The 18,458-nt window shown below is 33.7% G+C and overlaps 2 protein-coding genes across 2 annotated transcripts; one reads left to right on the top strand and one right to left on the bottom strand.

Moving 5' to 3' along the window:
• Positions 1-636: 636 nt before the first annotated feature.
• LOC129926257 (uncharacterized) lies at positions 637-4,938 on the bottom strand. The gene is made up of 4 exons (XM_056029045.1): positions 4,598-4,938; positions 3,990-4,105; positions 3,508-3,631; positions 637-3,401 (listed from the first exon to the last, which is right to left on the bottom strand). Exons 1-4 carry the CDS (start codon positions 4,763-4,765, stop codon positions 1,149-1,151), a joined length of 2,661 nt encoding a protein of 886 aa, XP_055885020.1. The 5' UTR covers positions 4,766-4,938; the 3' UTR covers positions 637-1,148.
• A 154-nt stretch (positions 4,939-5,092) lies between these two features.
• LOC106078331 (uncharacterized) lies at positions 5,093-17,065 on the top strand. The gene is given in 6 exon segments (XM_013239184.2): positions 5,093-5,333; positions 6,940-7,012; positions 9,024-9,301; positions 9,304-9,619; positions 9,621-9,943; positions 14,664-17,065. Coding segments are annotated over 6 exon segments (1,233 nt in total). The 5' UTR covers positions 5,093-5,311; the 3' UTR covers positions 14,885-17,065.
• Positions 17,066-18,458: the final 1,393 nt, after the last annotated feature.

The following is an 18,458-nucleotide window of genomic DNA, read 5'->3' as shown; positions in this document are numbered from 1 at the left end:
ATATTGTAAAGCTGAGAGTTTTTTCATTTATGTTGATTCTATTCAATGTAGGGTGGGGATATCAAACTTTATTGTTCTCACTAAGGTGAAATAAGGGAGGCAGGTGGGTAGGATATACCTACACAGGATGTTATAATCTAAGGCCAAGTTGTGGCGGAAGTAGTGGATATCTTTGAAAGATAGTACCACAATAAGAATCAATGGATCATGTTCTATACCTATGATCATTGTCCAACCAATCTTAGCACCATTTCAATAAATAAATATTTCTCTCTCATTTGATGTCAGTAATATACTTGTATGATTTCTAGGTTTGAAATATTATAAAATAGAAAACATACACATTACTTTGTTAATTTACATTTTTCTATGTCATTTATGTTGTTTTTTTTATATCAATAAATTATAATGCTTAAAATTTTCTCTTACAGCCCCTCCACCCACCACAAAAAAAAGACATGTTCAGTTATAGTAACCATCCCACAAGAAAAAAGGGTTGATATCATCATCTGTGGTTAAGCCTAATAATAGTAACATTCTGTAATGATGTAGAGAATTTAAGACACTTAAAAAGTGCATCCCTTAATTCTCCTACATGAATAGCACAACACAATCAACAAAGACTTTTTTTGTTTTTTTGGTCATATGTATGACATAATTTATTAAAGCAAGTAATAGAAGAAATTTTATGTTCGACTATCACTGCTAGAAATATATAACATATAATAATACATAACATTTTCAGTCAGTATATAAGTATACATGTAAACAATGTAATATGCATCAAAATGAATTGATAAATAAAACTGGTAAAATAATAGAAAAAATATCTACAAAATTACATTTAATTGTTACAGCTAAAAATATATTACACATATACTCAGCTAAACAATATCAAAGTCAATATTTAATATATAAACTTATGTAAGCAATTTAATATGTGTTTGATAAAAAAAGTGCATTATAACAAATATATGGTGAGTAAATAGCACATTATTGAATGGTAGTATTACTGATACAATAGTACATTTATATATTAAAGGTAGAATTATGTTACACTTTTAATGCTCAAGATAGGTCTTATGAAGTGAAAGTTAAATTAACAAATAGACTTAAATGTTAATATGTATTAAAACACTTCTAACATTTTAATTGCAAAATTTACAAATAAATGAATCTACAGAAATATTACTTGATAAACAGAACTCATGAAACCACCTATCACACACCATACAACCAATCCAGTTCATCAACTTCCCATCTATACAATTCTCTTTTGAAACCTCTTCCAGTCCACATTCAGCACATTCATCACCATTACGTTTGTTTTCTAAACATTCAACATGGTTATCAACAAAAACATTCACATCATTTGCACTGGAACATTTAACATTACCTACAACTTCTTTTTCAGTACTGCTAACAGTTTTAAGTTTTTTACTAACCGAGCTGTAAGGGAAACCTAGTCTTTTTTTCTTTGTGAAGTGTTGTTTATTATTAGGTCTTCCTTTAGTTTTTACTTTTTTCAACATTACATTACTAAATGTATCAGTTGTAACTTTAGATGAGTCAACAATATCACTACCAGACAGATTGTTTTCACTATTATGAACCACAAAGGGTTGAGCACGATTAATTGGAACAAACTCTTCACCAACACACTCACCATTCAAACTAACATTTGTTTCAGCCAAGGCCTGAGAAGTTGAGGCAATTGGAAGAAACTCTTCATCAACACACCCACCATTCAAACTAATATTTGTTTCAGCCAAGGCCTGAGAAGTTGAGGCAATTGGAAGAAACTCTGCATCAACACACCCACCATTCAAACTAATATTTGTTTCAGCCAAGGCCTCAGACACATTAGTAATAACAAATTCCTTATTGGCCCTGATATGATAAATAAATGTCTTTAACTGTTCAAGCTTTACTAAAAAATGTTGTTCCCCCATATTCTGATACAGACAGTTTAGTTCATTTGTCAGGTCCTTAACAATTTTAAATCGCCCTTCTGCTGTCTTTGCACTAATGGTTGGATAAATTACATTAGTTGAGATAGATGATATGTCCTCAAATTCTTCATCCCTAAATGATTTATTTTGGAAATGGCACCCATCAGGAAGAAAAACCATTTCTAAAGAAAGTTTATGTCTCAAAGAAAGAATATGTCTGCAAGGCAATAAAAATTTAGTGAAGAAAATACAATTGCAAGAATCCATGCTAACCACATATGAATTGGTATCATTAGAATTACAAGTATTAGAAATAGAAAAAAATGATGTGTCAGTATCATTTTGAACTATGTTGTAGTTACATCTTTTAAATAAAGAAATCTGATGGCCCACTAACTCTGCTCCAAATGGTGTTAATATATTCTTGTACAAAGTAAGCAAATGTGTGTCTGGTAGTGTAGAATAATGTTTAGTTATTTTGTGAATGTGGTGTTGTGCTGATTTTATTTTAGATAGATCTGAATCAAACAAAAGTAGCTTAGTTACACATACTGAGAGTGTTGTGTGGCTATCTAGGTGCTTTTTTATCCTTGAATGATAGGATTCTACATGATTTGTAGTTGTGATATGTAGAGATGCAACATCTGTATTTCTACATGCTGCCCACATGTCAGAAATTGACCACCAATTATTTTGAAAGTAGCTTTCAACACTGGGACATGCTGAAATGATGTCAACTTTTAACAACTCAAATGCTTCTTCACTCAATGTATAAGATTGTTCTTTAAATAGATCAAAAATTTTATTGGATAATTCCTTTGAGACATTTGTATTTAAATACTTTTTTACTGCTGTCATTGTGTGAAATGAACATAGGCGAATTAAAGATTGAGGAAAACATTGTTTGATAGCACCTATTTCACTAAAATCTTTATCTACAAAAAAAATTTGAGGCTCCACACACACATCATGTAATACACTCAAACATTCAGACAAAATTTCAACACTCTCATTCCTTACAAAAGCATGCAACACAGGTACACCATTACCATTGGCATCAATACACATAACATTCAACAATGGAAATAAATACTCATTGACTTTATAAGTGCAATCTATTATCAATATGGTTTTGTTGGCTTTAAGTGAACCTATCATTTCCTTGGTCATGTATGCCAAATACAAAAATTCATTTTCTGGTGTCACACCATACTTCACCATTCCACCACCAACCTTTATACTATTTAGAATTTTCTCTACTCCTTCACTGTCAGTGCAGGGGTCTTTCAGTTTTCTCCTGTAGTTTTCCACATCCTTTCCAAGAACACATTTGTTCTGTTTCTGCGAGATGATTTGTCGCAATTCTGACTGCGGTATTTTGGTGCCAACCATCAGATCCACGGTTTCATCAGGCTTTATTCTTCTATTTTCAGGATACACAAGTGCAGTCTGAAAATTATAAATTGTATATATATAGCTATTGGAAATTGATATTGACAGTTGAAAATTCATGAGAGATAATTGTTAGGAGTAAATATGCTTTTTAATAACTTACCAAATGATCTGTGGGGTGATTCTCATGTGACAATATTGCCTTTGTGATGACAAACTGGTAGCCAGTAACATCTGAATGCCTTATCACAGCACGTATCACTGCACCACAATCATGTTTCCATGACCTACAAAAAAAAATATAATAACAATATTATACATATTTATTTTTCATCACTCTACTTATTATTTTGATTTGAGAAAGGGGGGAGGGGTGTTTCAATAATACAATTGCACTGAATACTATTATAAAACTGGCTACTGTATCTTTAGTATCAACTATTGCATTGTAAATAAAAGTAAATTACCCCTTTCAGACTTTGGGATCTAATAAGGCAGATGTTGTATAGGGCATCTATTTCTATGGCCGATGGTTAACTAGGGTGGACAGCACTTCACTCAACACTTGGCCACTATACCCCAACTACACATCTTCTGTAATACCACAATATTTTTTCCATTGTTAAGAAATATTGAAATAAATACCTTTGATTTGGCCGGATGCCTTTACTCGATGTTGGTTTTGTGGCTCTCCCTTGTTTGCATACTAATTTTAGCCACTCATACTGTATGGATTCTTTTGCTGGATGTCCATTGATAAGCTAAAAAAATAATAAAATTTAGCACTTATAAATTGTGTGTAGGGAAAATTCATTCTCTTTTTTTAAGTGTAATTAAATTTAACAGCTGTAAACGGAAAAAAATATATAACATTCTAAACTTAACTTCTTTGTGTATAAAGAAATTAATAAAAGTTTCTTTTTAATAAATGGAGAAAGTTTAAAATAAATCTCTCTATATTTATTTCCAACTAGGACTACGTTATTTTCATTCAAAATTACAAGCTACTTTACATGTAATTATTATTTATTATTTTATCTATTATCTTATAATAATACAGAACAGACATTACTTTAAAAAAAGAAACAAAAACGTACTACACTAGTAACACTAACCAGCACAAAATAAAATAAATGAAAAGAAATAAAAAGCTAAGCTTAAATGAAATAAATAAGAATCTAACGATCTATTATAGTAGTATTACAGTCTATATTATACTATATTGAATTGTAAAAGTAAAATCAACAACATACCTTTTTAGAACCACTAGTAACAAACAAAACATGCTGTTCCTCTTCATGCTTCTTGATAAATTCCTTGAATTCAGTAAAATTTGTGAATGATTTTCCTTCCATGTTTTTTTTAAAATAAATGATAGTGAAAGTGACCAGAGGATAATTGATTACTATATAAAATGCCATGGTCACGTTTACGCTGGCCTTTTATATAGCAACACTTCCGGTCAACAGGGGGGATTGGCAGGAAGTCTATACTGGGGATAGACCGGAAGTCAACTGACTGTAAATAGGGTTTGACCTTATTTGACCCATCCATCCGGTTGGGAATAGGGTTGAAGCCTATTCCCAACTGGTTGGGGATAGGCACTTCGATATTAAAATTAAAAGAGCTCGTTTTCTATACTTATACTTATTATATTAAATATAGTCTAGTAATAATAGTATACTTATCCGTTCGTATACTATACTTAATACTACTATAATTACTAGTATTATCTTAGTATACTCTATAGTCAGACTAGTGACGGTAGTCAGAGTAGATCTAGTAAACTGTAATTATAGTCACATATAGTCTAGTCTAGTACTAGTAACGTAACTAGTACTGTAGGGCCTACCTACTCTCTAGAGTCTAGATTATCATGACTAGTCATGACGTTACTTTAGAATACTTTACTAGATCAATATTAGATCTAGACATAGTTATCATAGATTCTAATATTATTTATCATCATGACATCCATACTAGACCAAGGTAGATATCTAGATTCTAGAATATTCTAGATCTATAGGCCTATATATGTAATGTAGATCATTAGACTACAATATAGATTAATCTAGATGATTTTAGAGCAGTGGTATCACTAGGAGGGGTGTCACCCGGTGCGTCAGCTCAGGGTGTCACCCCCCGGCCCCCCTTAAATTTTTTTACAATTTTTTTGTTTGTTGCGCTGTTATACATATATATAGTTTATAATTACCTACATTATTTGATTGTTCAACAACTTTAAAATGAGTGTCTATGAAATTTTAAAATTCAGTTGTTTATTACAATTTATCTATAGTTTACTGGGTTTTTGTAGTCATGTGAAACTCTGCACGCATCCTTGATCTTTGGAATCGAAGACGTTGCCATTATCCTATTGTTCAATTTTACAACAATGCAACTATAAGTAGATTACATTTTTTTTTTCTGGATTTCCAACTTGAAAACTTATTAACTTGATCAAAGTTAATGTCTTTGACGATCTCCTTTTTAATAAAATTCCCCTTTGTGAAAATGTCGTATGTTACTCTGTCTCAAAAGTTCTTAATTTTGATTTTAAAAATCCTTTTTCACATGATGCCATAGATAAGCAGATGGTAAGAAATGGTTGAAGGCTTTGTTAAATGATTTAGAGATATGTTCTAAGGTCTTAGTCTTAGTGGCATGAATCATGCACTGTCATCTTAAATTTTTTTCAAGAATAACTTTTGTTATCTTTAGATCCCTTCTCAGTCATGGTATTTCTGATGGAATGTTGCCTTTTGAAAAATTATCATATGCGCCAATATTTCATTGATTGTTGAACTAAAAAATTTTTTCAGTTGGATTGCTCCATATTTATCTGCTACATCAATGATTGCTTCAAGTAAAAGTTGAAGCTCAGAGTTAAAAAAACGATCAATGCACATAATAATGAATCTCTTTTTCTCTTCATAAATAGTGAGTCCAGTATCTAGTATTACTAGATTGGCATTTTCTTCTTGTTTTAATTTTTATTTTCTTCTGAATCACAGTGCTTTTTTTCATTTAGAAGAACCTTTTTTATAATACTTAGAGCTAATGTGTTATGCTTTTGTTAAAGAAAAGGTTTAGTTAGTCACCACTTTGTCAATAGTTTAAAGATAGGCCTTGTGTATCTTCAACCTTTTAGTACAACTGAAGAAAACAGCACTCTTTTTTTCCTTGGCACAGTCTGCAAAAGAGCTCACAGCTCAGCAGCAATAAAGCTGGCAAGAAGAAGAAGAAGTACATCTCCCACCCCAAAAAAAAAAGAAAGAAAGATAGGTAAAATAAATGATATTAATATTCGCCTCTTGCAGGCAATAATTTCAGAACGAAAAAGTATTTCAATCGTATAAAAAAATGCTCAGCCAAAAGCTAATTTCTGAAAACGAATGTAGATTTTACAGGTCGAGTAAATGTTATACACTTCTATTAAATGCCTTTTTTGTTGGTTCTCCTCCATGGTTTCAGACATTGAATGTGCATTTTTATATCTTTAAACTTCAAAAATTAATTCAAGCTCAACCTTTTCTAGACATTTTAAGATACTAAGTTGATCTCATCAGCTTTTTTGTCTCCCTTAAAATCATAGAACTTCTGAATCTGATCAGTGTGTGCTATGTTAGGTGTGCTATGTCAGGTGTGTTGTCTAAAAAAATACAAAGGTGAGTACAGTCATTCTGACTCTAATATTATATCTTTTACGTTGTTTGCTAAAACATTTTTTAACTTTTTAACATTATAGATATGTATTTTCAGCTTTGGGTTTTATCTACATAAGTTTTTCATCATCTCATGGAAATTCTTTATTCAATAAAGACTCATTGATAATATAGTCGCAAATATAAAATATTTTGCTTTTATTGAAACAGTCCGTGCAATATATCTTTCTATTGTTTTTCTTCTTTACATCAATCACAGCAATGATTTGCTTGTCAATAGTATTTGTAGCCAGATGTTATTGTTCTTCATACGTCTTTTAATATTCCTATTTCAGGCTTTATTTCAACTACACATTAAATTGTCACAAATTTATATTTTATTTCTATACAATCAGTTAAAAATAGTCGACAACAAAAGAATACAGTTTTTTTGCTATTAAGTGACTAAATCGTCCCCATTAGGAAGTATCAGAACCATTCTTGGCACTAGTGAAGAAGAAAAATTCCCTAAAATATTTAAGTATATCCTTCGACTGACACATTGTAACATATCTTTCATCTTGGCTAGAGCTTCTTTTACAGAAAAATTAAATGACATTATCCTCAGAAATCATAATGGCCAATTATTTACTATGCAATTCTACAAAATTTACAGTGATTACATGTGAGATTTCAATAAAATTTAATGCCTGAAGAATGTCGTCGTTTGTTAAAAAGTGACTATTGGTTGGCAGCCTGATATTACAGTGCTAGTTACAAAGTCAATAGATTTGATTAAAGCTTTTTTTGTTTTTAATCGAAGCAGTGTTCCTACACATACATACAGCTGGTATACATCTGAAAGTAAGGTTTCACGTTTTCGTTGATATATTAAGTATGATATAGCATTTTAAATCTTTTGATAGAAATAAACAGTTAAAATATGTTTAGCTGAACTAAAAAAACAAAGTATGTAGATCTTTTTATTAATTGTGAATAGCATGTTCCAATAGTTAGCCACTGTCGTTTATTTTTTTAAATTTTCAGTTATTCACAAAGTGCATTTTTTTTACTTGGGTGTCACCCCCCTAATGGGTGTCACCCGGTGCGGACCACACCCCCCTAGTGACGCCACTGTTCTAGAGTACTCTTAACTCTAGTTATGATGACATTTAAGATTTAATTATTTTAAGGAATATTCCAATTTTCTATCTTTACAGAGTATGTGACATCACAATCACATGTTGTGAAAAAAAAAATTATAGATCTAGAGTTTTGAATTCTAGATAGATCTTGTTTTAGACAGTCAATTTTCTTTGACTTGGCTAAGTAGACCTATTATTTATTAGGTTGTAATTATACGTTAGATACTGTACTGAGTGTAAATATCTAAACTAAATTACAACCTTATAATAATACATAATACTGATCCTATGAAGTCTAGCCCCATCAACAGATCTAGATTTATATTATTTGTATTATTTTACATGTCACTTTTACTAATATTTATTCTTATTCATAAAAGACTAATCAATTAGAATGCCCCTACTTTATATTATTATATATGCTCTATCTTCCCTAGTATGCCAAAGCCCCTACCATATGAAATGGGTTGCCTGAATCAGCCAGGAAAACCAACAACTTAAGAGAGTTTAGTGTTCCCTTTCAGACCTTGCAATCAATAGGGCAGATGATGTAAATAGGTCATCTGTTTCTGTGGCCCACAGTTAACAAGGGTGTCTTGTGGCCAGCACAACTATCCCACCTACTAATGTCAGGTGGACTCAAATGCGTTCTTTAGGTCCTGAAATTAAAAATCCTAGTCTTCATCAGGATTCGAATCCAGGACCCCTGGTTTGGAAGCCAAGTGCTTATCACTCAGCCATCGCACCTCCAAATGAGTTTCCATCTCTAAATAACATGCACAACACATTGATTCATGTGGGATGAAATTATTTTCTTTGAAGGAACGTATTTAATTTATATGATAATTTTAAGTTAATTAAAATTATGATACATACATTTTACATTTCAGATTTTATATCAAAGTGCTTCATCAAATAAATAGAATTAAAATGGCAAGTTTTGCAGAACAGCTTAAAGCTATTCAACTGAAAAAAAATTCTGAACCAATCAAAGATTATTCTAGTCCAAAATTAGGAGGTTTCATGAAACAAGAAGAAATAGATGAATACCAAAATAATGTTCTAGATGTTAACATTGAGACTTGGTTTGAATTGATTAAAGAACACAGCTTTTCTAGCACATTTTTACATATATCAAGTGAAGAAGCAAAATTATTTGTTAAAATCTATGAGCGTCACTAGAACCAGAGGTAATCGCTTATACCAGTTGGCAAAACTATTTATCTAAAGAAGAACAGCATGTTATTTCCAATTTATCAGAAAGACTCCAAGACAAAATGGACCAATTTATTGAGCAAGAAGGTGGCTTTGTCTTTGTCAAATTATCTAGCCGTAGCCCAAAAGATGCACCTATGGTTCAGAGCCAGTTCAAAACTATCTATATGCAACATTTGATGAAAGCGAATCCTTCTGATCGCTTCAATGAAAACACTCAAATAAAGTGTTTACTGCAAGCAAATTTTGAATCTCTGCGAATGTCATCTTCACGAAGTTCTAGATGCTTGTTTAAGAAGTGAAAGAGTTTATCAAGATATGCTGTTAGCTCTGGCTGTACCAGAGCGGTTTAGAGAAAATTTTATAATTAGAAAATTTGTGAATTTTGATGTGGACATGGAGTTTAGAGGATTTGTTTACAACCAAAGACTAACTGCTTTGTCGCAATACAATTATTTGATTTTCTCAGAGAGACTAAAGAATGAGAGAAATTTCTACCTGAAACTCATTCAGAATTTTTTTCTGCAATTTATTGCTCCTAAACTAGAACATTTCGTTTCAAACTATATCATTGATTTTGGAGTTTGTGATAATGGTAAGTACACAACATAATGGTATAACACATACAATACATCAAGCTGTCTCTTCAATATGAAATCTTTTTGAAAGCGCAATTATTTAAATTATTAAAACATAGCTTGGCAAGGTTAACCTGATGACCATTTTGGTTGAGTGAATTAACAATGCTTGAATACTCTGCACTACTTTCAAAGTATAAAATGTAAAAGCATCAAAAAGATTTACTTTTTATTCACTAAAAAACATCATTTTCAAATGTATGTGATATATATATCTGATTATATTTAACCCACAGCTGCGATACATTGCATTTTGAAGAAGTTTTAATTTAATATCTAAATTAAATAACATTATAGTCATTTTTTATTATTTTACAGAGCTCATTATAAACAAAAATTGTATTGCTGTTCATACTTTTAAATATACCATGGATCCTGAAAAAAAACACACTATTAAAGTGTATTTGTTAGTTTGATTATTTGTAAAATGGTTACAATTATTTGTCTTACTATTTTACATGATGTGCCTTGTATGTCTCATGCATTTAGTGTTTATAATGACCAAGTAAAAAAAAAAAAATAAAATAAATCTACATTTTAAAAAATTAAAGGAAGTCTTCTACATTGTAAAAACTTGAAAGAAATTTTTTTTTTAAATATATATATATATATATATATATATACTAAATTTAGAAAGCCTTCAGGACAGAAGACACAAAAGTAAAGTAGCAATTATATATAAAACACTGAACCATAATCTTTAAATACAAAACAAAATTTAATAAAATACTCTGAAAGACACAAAGATAAAGGCACATTCCTCATCCCATATGCTAGGACAAATTTGTAAAAATACTTCTTCTTCCCTAGTGCTATTAGAGCATGGAATGGGTTGCCTGAGCTAGCCAGGAAAATCAGTGACTTGGTAGAATTTAAGTCATTGGTTAATATGCATGACGCGTAAAATAGAAACCCCTCAGAATCCTCCTTGGCTAATGAATAAACCCAAATTAAATTTATCCCTCCTTAATTTCAAAAAAGAAAATACAGACCCAAGCATACTACAAGTCCACTTTAGGGAACTGCAGGAGAGCTACGGAGATTGTGGCACCATCTACACAGACGGGTCCAAAATGGATGGAAAGGTCGCGTGTGCCTGCTCCTTTCGGAACAAAACAATCTCCCGTAGACTCCCCGATGGCTGCTCCATCTTTACGGCCGAATTGCATGCAATATCGCTTGCACTTATGGCCGTTAAAGCATCAGAAAGGAGAAAATTTATAATCTGCTCCGACTCCAAATCTGCATTGCAAGCTTTGGGGCGGATGAAGACTGACATCCCATTGGTAGATAAGAGCCTGAAGCTGTTGGACCAAATAACAGCCGACCATAGGGATGTCACTTTCATCTGGGTCCCCTCCCATGTTGGCATTGAGGGAAACGAAGCCGCAGACAGAGAAACAAAGAGAGCCCTAAATCATTTTGTGTCAGGAACCCAAATTCCCTACTCGGACCTGAGACAAAGTATTGCCTCTGCCACCTATCGAGAGTGGCAGAACCGATGGGAGGCTGAGACTCACAATAAACTCAGGCAGATTGTGGCGGATGTCAGGTGGCGGCCCACATCTAAGGGTCTGACAAGGCGTGGTAGCACGACCATGTCCAGACTTAGGATTGGCCACACCTACATCACGCACTCTTTTGTGCTGAAGAGAGACGAGCCCCCACTTTGTGACTCTCGCCTCACCGTGGAACATATCCTCGTTGACTGCCCCAGATACCAGGATGTCAGGGAGAAATATTTTAGAGCCACTAACTTAAAAACACTATTTGATAATGTCGACCCTGGGAAGGTACTGGGCGTTATCCGGGAAGATCCGAAGATCTGATTTTTGAACATTTTCTATTTACATTAGATTTTTACCAAATAATTACATTTTTACTACCTTTACTATTTTAACTGTGATTAGACCTTGATTTTAATTATATGACTGTATAGAATTTGGCCCTTGTTGTTTAGAGAGAGAGAGTAGTCCTTAAGGGACTGCAGGCACGAATTTGCCTAAACTGTGCCGATGTGCCCAAAATCAAATCAAATCAAATAGCTTAGAGCTGGGGGGGGGGGGGACTTCTTCAGTTATATTAAGTTAAAGATTTATTATTTCACTATCAATGTATACTAGTAGTTCTAAATTGCATATCATTTTAATCCTCTATCCGAAAATCCTATTTGCCCCAATATATCACAAAGCTAAGTCTAAAACTGGTCCTGCGCATGTGCACATTTTGAGGCTCTCGTGGAAACGGCCATTAGAGGAAGTGGCTAGGCTAAATGGGTAACAGCACAAGACTCCCGTGGGGATGCCCACGGGTAGACGAGAGTCCACCCATTGCACGGGCGGGGTTGTAATAAAGTCCCCACAAACCTGTCACCAATCCATGCGCTGTTCCTCAAAGGGACCGTTACATAAATGGCGGGTCCCGCACAGTTAGCTTGGTACATTGAAGGAAAATGGCAGAAGATCCCGGTGTATTCTCGGCCTTCGGCCGTGTCTAGCCCACGCGTTGGGGGCCAAATGCATCGGTCAACAGCAATGCTTTACATAGGCATTGTCTATGGTCTCTCCCAAACAGAACTGTGTGTTCACACAGGTTTTTTTTTTTTTTTTACTGTTTGGCGTCCAAGCAGGTTTTTTTTCAAACTTAGGGCTCGAAGAGCCTTCGGCTCAGCCCTTAAACATTAACAAGGTAAAACAGCTCACTGTGTCTAGGAAAAGAGTAGTGTCTATAGACGGACAACTTGAATGAATTCAAAATTAGGCAGCTAGAACGCTATTTCCTCCCTTATTGATTTCAAAATAATCAACAAATGTATACTGCCTTTTGACGAGATCTCAATACAATAAAAACATTGAATTAGGTACACATCGTTAGTCAAGAACTATCCAAATTGTATAGTAGGCCACTTCCTTAGGTCTAGAAGAGTTTCTTAAAATTTCAATTCAAAAGATAGCTCAAGATATCCTGAGTCCTACCGTTACAATATTGATGAAAAAGAACGAGCGGCCGTGAAACAATTTCTTTGTCTCTGGAAAGGGCTCACTAATAATTCATGCCGTTGTCAGCCGCAACCCGCTCCTTGTAATGTTAATTAAGTTATCTAATTAAAAAAAAAACTAGTCGACCGGCGTAGCATTCGCCGCTATTTTGCAGGGCCGGCCTTAGGCCACTGAAACCCATGCGACCGCAGTGGGCCCGCACTTTTCATAGGACCCGCGCTAATTCTAGGTGTATAAATGATTATATAAATTATACTACGCGCGAAAAGAAAAACGGCATTATCCCGTAATCTTGGAATCTGGTGAAAGAAGCTTCTCGCGTCTCAAACTAATGAAGAATTACTTGAGGTCAACAATTCTCGTAGATTCGTAGATAGATTAATTCTTATTGAGCCTATAATATTTAACATTTTTAAATTTGATAAAAGACTAGCTTTAGACACGGCCACGCAAACATGTCCTTCTTCTTTTCAATTTCATGCGAATCTGTTCGACAGTTGAGATCTCTTGATACATACATAAATGAATGAATGAATTAGTGAGTGATATTTTAGGAATATAATATAAATTTTACATTCAGACTTAGTCAAGTTAGTGCGAACCATCTTTTGCACAATTTGATAAATATTACAAATCGTCATAATTTTCCGTCACTCTGACATATGTCTTAATGAACTGGTAAAATACACAAAAGTACCTTCAACAACAGCGTCAACGTCATTGACAATTGATTTGTGCTTGTATAATTAGGCTTACGAAAAAAAAAATCTAAATACCGGAATTATAGTTGTGAACACATATCAATAAGAAATAGTACTATGTCCCTTTCAGGCAATAAACACTCGGATATCCGAATCTTGTCTTATCTACACATACCCCCTTTTTTGTTTTTTAGCGTCTGAAAATTATATTTTTCTTAGACTGAAATGTTATGAGGAATTTCTAGACAGAATCTTTAATTTCGACTACAGGAAGCCATCTTACAGAAATAAATAAGCCAACCAGTTTGTCGCCAAAGCCCACAACCTTATCCGGGATGGGGATTACTTATATAACAAATACAAAGTAAAACTGTTTTTACAAAATTAATATGAGAATTGTTATAATTGAATGACAAGCAAAGTCCTAACAAAATTAATATGAGAATTGTTACTATTGAATGACAAACAAAATCATAACAAAATTAATGAGAATCGTTACTATTGAATGACAAGCAAAATCATAACAAAATTAACATGAGAATTGTTACTATTGAATGACAAACAAAATCATAACAAAATTAACATGAGAATTGTTTATATATACTATTGAATGACAAACAAAATCATAACAAATGAGAATTGTTACTATTAAATGACAAACAATATCATTAGGGCGCCTTTGATTACAATTCTTAATTAACTTAGTAAAGTTTTATTATTGTTTAACATAAAATACTATTTGAAATGCACAATGTGATTGTGACCATATTAACACCTGAAACGTTAGTTTGCACCCCCATCCTTTTTTTTTTTCTGTAATGATTTAAAAGATAGTCCAATTTTACCGGAAACTGAAATCTGAACACAAATTTTCATTTCTCATTTTTCTCTCAAAACTGCGGTAATTTCTAGCAATGGTATTGAATATCTTTTGTATCCGTTTAGAAACTGTTCTAATGTGTTGTTTTGTTTTACAGGCTCACAGGTGTGGGTGATAGAGATAAACCCATTTTTGATAACAACTGACGCGGCTCTGTTTAGCTGGGAGCACGAGAGACATCTTTTGGAAAGTGCCGGTGAAGAAACTCTCTTTAGAGTGATAGAGAAACCTAGGCCTGGAGCCAAAGCGATGCTTCCTTTTGGAATGAAACAACTTATTAAAACTCTAGATCTAGAAGCGTCAATAGAAAAATCATGAGACAAACTTGATTTTCTTAACAACGAAAAAAAAAATACTTGAAAAAATAAGCTCTTCTAAGAAGAACTCTGCATTTACAACTTTATCTTTCAATAATGGAGAAGCTATTTCTCTTCAACGATATCAAACGAAATAAAATGATTCAAATGTTTTTTTTTAGGTTTCAACTTGATCCGAGAATGAGTGTGGGAGAAATAACGTGTTCAAACTTTTTAGTAGACAGTGAGTTGATATAAGCTTTGTAAAAAGTGGTTCCAAGCACGATGAGCACACTGCTTATCCTTTATAATATTCTATTGTTACATTCGTAGCTCATGTAAAGTCGGGTGCATTGTATAGAGTTAAAGTGTCGATCTGAAGTTCCCGGCTTTAAGCCCTGGTGGGTGACAATCTGCTAAATACCTGGGAACGGAAAATACTTAGAAAACTCTATGGTGCTTTATAAGATGAAACTGAGTGGAGGACACGCACTAAACCTGAGAGTCACCTATAGTGACGGAAAAAAAAAACAGACTTTGCAGGACAGGTTACCTTGAAAGAATATCATAGAACAGAGGAGCAAAGTTGTATACAGGCAAAAAACAAATGGCAGGCGACTCAAAGGCAGACCACGAATACGATGGATTGACGATGCAGCGGCAGTTCGGGCATGGAGGCTAAAAGCTCAAGAGATATCTCAATGGAAAGATGTGCTGAAGCAGACCAGAGCCCTTCAAGGGCTGTAACGCCACTGGGATGGATGGAGAGACATTAAGAGATGTAGTGAGTGTAAAAACCTTGGCTACTAGGCATCTAGCTTAAGCAGGTGCACGTGAAGGCATATCAAGAAAAAAAAAACACGGGGCCACAGGACACTATAAGTGTGCCAAAACCGTATCTTAAATTAATTTACATCCTATTAATCGTTTGTAATGAGTGAGTTAAATATTTCTTGAAATATAAGTTGACCCCTCTCCAGCAAAACTGTCAAACTACGTCATTAGTTGTTGTGCAGGCCTTACCCAACCTGTTTAAACCAGAACTACGTCATTAGTTGTTGTGCAGGCCTTACCCAACCTGTTTAAACCAGAACTAAGTCATTAGTTGTTGTGCAGGCCTTACACAACCTGTTTAAGCCAGAACTACGTCATTAGTTGTTGTGCAGGCCTTACACAACCTGTTTAAACCAGAACTACGTCATTAGTTGTTGTGCAAGCCTTACACAACCTGTTTAAACCAGAACTACGTCATCAGTTGTTGTGCAGGCCTTACACAACCTGTTTAAACCAGAACTACGTCATCAGTTGTTGTGCAGGCCTTACACAACCTGTTTAAACCAGAACTACGTCATTAGTTGTTGTGCAGGCCTTACACAACCTGTTTAAACCAGAACTACGTCATCAGTTGTTGTGCAGGCCTTACACAACCTGTTTAAACCAGAACTACGTCATTAGTTGTTGTGCAGGCCTTACACAACCTGTTTAAACCAGAACTACGTCATCAGTTGTTGTGCAGGCCTTACACAACCTGTTTAAACCAGAACTACGTCATTAGTTGTTGTGCAGGCCTTACACAACCTGTTTAAACCAGAACTACGTCATCAGTTGTTGTGCAGGCCTTACACAACCTGTTTAAACCAGAACTACGTCATTAGTTGTTGTGCAGGCCTTACACAACCTGTTTAAACCAGAACCACGTGATGAACACATATCTATCAGCAGAGTTTTGGATATGAAAGGGGACAAATAATCTCCAATCAGCTGCTTTGGTACCGATATTTAGAACATAATGATGAGTAGATATACATTCCCAAACTGTTCTATATAAATATGTATAATCCAACTTTTATATGATACCCGATACCTCATTGCAGTTTATGTATTGCCTCTCTTATAAATTGGCCTGTATGTATTCCTTCCACTACACGAGAACTCGACAAGTTAAGTGCTGATACATTTGTCCAGTCTGTTTTGGAAATTGTGATTTTCGAAACGTTTTTGTAAATAAAACAAAATCTTAATTTTTTTTATTTACCATTGGCAATTTTTTTTTTTGCCTTGATTGATACTTATACTGTATGCCTATTTATTTATTTGATTGATACTTATACTGTATGCCTATTTATTTATTTGATTGATACTTATACTGTATGCCTATTTATTTATTTATTTATATTTTATTAAAGTGACTTATAGAACTAAATGCTTATGTCTTTTTTTTTTCTTACACCTAAACTTAAACCATCAACTACAACCTGTTTTTAAAATGTCACTGTTCTTTAGAGTAATTGAGCTTTTATGCTTTCTCTTGCTTTAAAAGATGCCAACTAATATTCAGGTCTACTTATCTCTTCAAAGATGTTGGCACAGTTCAAGCACTAATCATACGAAACAGGCTACATTTTACACTCATGTCATTCCTTGCTCCATGTATCTGTAGAAGAGGAAATAAATGAACTTCAAAACTGTGTAGCAACAATTCGTGGGTCGGGAATTTGAGTTGTTTTCTAAAGTGAACGCCGTTGGCAAGATGTCGAGCTTTGGTTGGAACACATTTGCTTTTGACATTCCGGACTAGAATTGTGAATGAAGAAATTATTTCGAATTGAACTGAATCTGGACATGTAGGCCTACGAGGCTAATGACTAACAATGATACATTTGTGGAAATATTTTGTTATTAATTTAAACTTTCATGCTTATAGCTAGTGCTCAGTACGTTATGGTCCAATCACTTATTGGGGGGGGGGGGGTATGCTACCTTATCAAAAGCAATTTATAAAATAAAAATTGCTTGAATCTGAATTCGAACTGGTGCCTCCATGATGGAATGCCGACGTGTTTTGCCTCTGAGCTATTTAAATACTTACACAATTGAAGATTGTATTTGTTTCATTTTAGTTGAACATCAACGAAAGAATAGTTCTCTACATGATTGTCCCTGGTCGCCCAATTAGTGCATTTTCAATGTAAAACAAAACTAATTACGTCTAATGGATTAGATAACAGGGTCTTGTAAATTTACTTCGGGACCAACTTTTTAATATATAGGGTATAGATATTTATTTATTTATAGAGTGTTGTTTAAAAAAGATATACATATATATTAAGTGTTTAAAAAGTTTATGTACACTCACACCGTATGTCAGTTTAAAAATGAGTGTGTATATGTGTAAATATAGGACTTAACAGTTTTTTATTCATTAATTAAGTCTACATTTCGTGCAGACAAAGTTACAGCTAACATATTTATAAAACATCTTTGGCAGTGACTGCTCAGGATGCCCAGCTGTACATTCACGCTCAACCAATCAGCATAGTTCTAATAGTATTGTCAAGCTTCAGTAGTTGGTATATTGTAACCACAAAGCTTCCTTGTTTGGGAATAGTTTTTTTTTTTTCGTAACTCTACATTATCCAAACCCGGAAGACCTGCTTTAAGCATTGTAGCGGCTGAGGTTTTAATTTTTTTTCAATGACAGGTATAATCAGGGCCGGCCTTAGGGCACTGCAGCCTATGAGGCGCAGTAGGCCTCGCACTTTCATAGGCCCCGCGCAAATTATAGGTGTAAATTATTAAATTAAACCATTATAACT

The sequence above is a fragment of the Biomphalaria glabrata genome, chromosome 1 (genome assembly GCF_947242115.1).
Source record: "Biomphalaria glabrata chromosome 1, xgBioGlab47.1, whole genome shotgun sequence".
In the NCBI taxonomy this organism is placed as follows: Eukaryota; Metazoa; Mollusca; class Gastropoda; family Planorbidae; genus Biomphalaria; species Biomphalaria glabrata.
Note: the sequence above shows the minus strand (reverse complement) of the source record. Positions and strands in the feature narration are given on the sequence as shown.